This window comes from Triticum dicoccoides, chromosome 7B, assembly GCF_002162155.2.
Source record: "Triticum dicoccoides isolate Atlit2015 ecotype Zavitan chromosome 7B, WEW_v2.0, whole genome shotgun sequence".
Lineage (NCBI taxonomy): Eukaryota > Viridiplantae > Streptophyta > Magnoliopsida > Poales > Poaceae > Triticum > Triticum dicoccoides.
In genome coordinates this window covers 659,347,289-659,350,444 of record NC_041393.1, presented here as the reverse complement: position 1 = coordinate 659,350,444, position 3,156 = coordinate 659,347,289, and the positions used below count along the sequence as shown (strand labels likewise).

Below are 3,156 nucleotides of genomic sequence, written 5' to 3'. Positions count from 1 at the left end.
TTTAATCAAGATGCTAAATTATTTCAAGCATTGATTATTATTTTTATACATGAACATAATACTATATTTTTGCGGGGGTACATAATACTATTATTTTGACAGATATAGTACTCTACATGGCATGATTTCTATTGAATTACATGGATTCGGATGATTCTTCGCAGGCGCACGGATTTCTAATACTTATTTTTTTCTTATATATGTCCCTGGATTAGTCACTTTTATGCTGAGCCGTGACCAGGGTCTGGGTACAGAAACGCATGTCTCCCTGATCCTCCGTCTGGAAAACATGTCGAGGGCTTCGGGACGGGTGGTTTGACGAGCAATGAGATCGAGCGCTGGTGGGGAGGCACCTCACGGTAATGGCGGGCGCGGCGGAGCGGCGCTGGATGCCGATGGTGAGTTCCTATTGGATCCAGTTGACCGGTGAGTTTCTCTACCGCATCTCTGGATTTTCGTGCTTTGATGGATTCCTCGATTCCCCGCCGCCGCTGCTTACTCTATTGTGGTTTTCAAGGTTCCCACTCAGGGAAGAGTTCGCCGACAGCTTGGAGCAGCCAAATCCGGACACTCTAGGGTTCCTCCGACCGTCCATGGCCACTGGGCTGCATCGCCTCCGATGCCGTTGCCACCGCCCGTCGCCGTCGACCCCGACACCACCGCTGCTCTCTACATCTCAGTCTCGCCGAGGCTCCTCTCTGCCTTGGTCCCCTCTACTGGACAGCTGCTCGGCGGTGTCGTCTTTCTCCTGTACTGGTTGGCGGCATCTCATTCTCCGGCACCAACAAGTCCATGGCCCCATGGTTCTGCACGAAATCTCTAGTCCGGCAGCCTCCATCAGACACCACGGGTAACAAATACAGTTCCCTAATCTTCTTTTCCATGGATTCATGATCCAGAGTGTTGATGCTTGTTGTGAAATTTTCAAGATTTCTATAATGTTGATCTTTAGTTGTTGGAACGTGCAAGTATACAATACGTGAGTAGGCAGTACCTGCTGTTGGTTCAGTCCAAATCATACAAGTAGATTTAGACAGGTTTGTGTAACATGGCATCTGGACATCAATCATACTTGTTTCTTTGTTAGTATCGTGTATTAGATTAGCACAAGTTTCTTAATTGCCATACAATGTTATTGGATAATTTATCTGTTATATATTAGGAGGGAAATTAATGCATAAGCACTTATCCGGGCGTCACCAACAGTAGAGAAGCCACTAGTGTGCTCTTGTGCTTTCCGCATTACAAGATAATAAAAGTCTGGGATACAATAGGTTACATCTTTGATGTTTTCTATAGTAATTAGCGGCCATACTAATCCTAAGCATGTCCCTATTAAAATTATAATGGAAAAATAAATGATAAATGCGGAGGGTAAATTGTACAACAAAGATCAAATTGGCCAGGGGGAGATCACACTTTCATTCACGAAAGAAGGCAATCTTTTCCACGTCACATGTGCCAATTCACCTCTAATTAGATTTTATCAAGACAAGATTCTTTGCCGCCTTTTCATGTCTACTAAATGATATCTCTTGGTCAGCTAGCTATATATGCATGCTTTTCTTTACAGTGGCCAAGCTATGATTCTACTGAATTGTAGCATATGGAATTTTCAGAATTTATGCATTAGGAATTGTAGCATACCTGAACTTAAGATGGGAATGACACTAATGGTAACCGTAATTGTAAGGTCGCCCATTTGCAAAATATAAAGACCAATCAATCATCATCACAGCCTGCTGCTACATGAACTTTGAGTACTACTCTGCAATAGGATGCCCTTTTTGTCATCAGAGGACATACACATGCATATATTTACAGTTAATGCTCGTCTGGCTGTCCCGTGGCTAGTTGGTAAAAGGAAGCATGTGCAAAATAAACACTCATTAGCAATCAGTAAGAAGAGAATGCAGGTGCTGTTGTTCTAGGTCCTTTAGTTCTTTCTTCTTCCTTGGTACTGATGAGGAGAATAATGCCTTATGAATTTATGATCTCACATACTACCTATCTCTTAACTATTTTTCACACATTTCCTTGTGTTGATCAGTTTACTCCATGAGTCAATTTGTACTAGATTATATAATCAGTTTACTGCCATATATGTCTTTGTTCAGTGCTCCATGGTTGGATGCACTTGTAGTAGTACTGTACTAGACTTCAGATCAACCAGTTTAGGAATTTGGGGGAAAATCCTTTTTTATTAAGTTTGATTAATTTTACCAACCTTGGAAATTTTCCCCTTTTGTTAAGTTTGCTACTGGTACTTCTCTATGTCTCCATGGCAGTTTGAATTGACATATGCACTGAACTGAATTTACATTTCCAATCTGACATGTTTTACATCATGCTTCTTTACTTCAAGGCATGTGCTACACTTCAGCTGACTGATTTGGAGGTATTGTGGTATGTGAACTGGACATCAGAAGTTGCGAGGCCCCATCGATGCTGCTTTGGAGCATCTCCACCACTCCTGCAATGCCGATGTTGTAGTGACAGATGCAGCAGAGATGCCGTGGTGCCCCTCCACTATTCAGCATGTCGTATGTTGCGCCGATGTGTGGTGGTGGTGGTCGGCGCCGGCCCTCCAGGCTGCAGCACTCACCGCAGGAATGGCTTGCAGCGGTCGTTGCCATGGCACTGCTTTGCAGAATCAGTGGGGGTCGAGCAGGCTGGCAGAATCGCGGCGGGCGATGTCTCTGTAAGAGGATGAGATGGAGAGTGAACTGGCCCACTGGGCACGTGCCAATTGCACGAGGCACTTGTTTCTACAATAAAAATTATAATGCGATTTATGTAAGTGCTATATGTGAACTGGTAAGAGCAATGGTTGAATTGTTGGTGAGTGGAAGAGTAATTCGTGAACCGTAAACAGTGACGTATTGGCCCTGGTCTGGCACCACAATGGTTTTATGTAACAATTTGTTTTAAGTGTGGATGAACACCGCTGGATTATGCACAGCCTCCAGGCCGATGCATATGCGGTGGCGACCCCCACCGCCGGAGAGTGCCTTGAGCCTGTTGAGCATGACGCAGCCAAGGGCGTGGAACACTGCAGACGCTGCTGTCGACCATCTGGCCCGCCCTGCCGCCGAATAACTCATATCTCGATCCTACGTGAACAGTATGCCTACTAGTGCATGCAGCGTGAGGTGT

At 44.8% G+C, this 3,156-nt stretch overlaps 1 protein-coding gene across 3 annotated transcripts; it reads left to right on the top strand.

Moving 5' to 3' along the window:
* The first annotated feature begins 243 nt into the window (after positions 1 to 243).
* On the top strand, positions 244 to 2,891 carry LOC119341193. 3 transcript variants are annotated; one of them, XM_037613062.1, is made up of 3 exons: positions 244 to 426; positions 518 to 850; positions 2,427 to 2,891. In XM_037613062.1, exons 1-3 carry the CDS (start codon positions 326 to 328, stop codon positions 2,491 to 2,493), a joined length of 501 nt encoding a protein of 166 aa, XP_037468959.1. In that variant the 5' UTR covers positions 244 to 325; the 3' UTR covers positions 2,494 to 2,891. The 3 variants fall into 3 exon arrangements, with proteins under 3 accessions (XP_037468959.1, XP_037468960.1, XP_037468958.1); XM_037613063.1 differs by having other exon boundaries at positions 2,366 to 2,891; XM_037613061.1 differs by having other exon boundaries at positions 2,350 to 2,891.
* The last annotated feature ends 265 nt before the right edge of the window (positions 2,892 to 3,156 follow it).

Bases quoted from the DNA above. Each gene is read 5' to 3' on its own strand.
- LOC119341193 (XM_037613061.1), top strand. From the start codon at position 326: ATGAGATCGAGCGCTGGTGGGGAGGCACCTCACGGTAATGGCGGGCGC. The intron at 427-517 runs GTGAGTTTCTCT...GTGGTTTTCAAG, and splicing joins CTATTGGATCCAGTTGACCG to GTTCCCACTCAGGGAAGAGT. The intron at 851-2,349 runs GTAACAAATACA...GTTTTACATCAT, and splicing joins GCCTCCATCAGACACCACGG to GCTTCTTTACTTCAAGGCAT.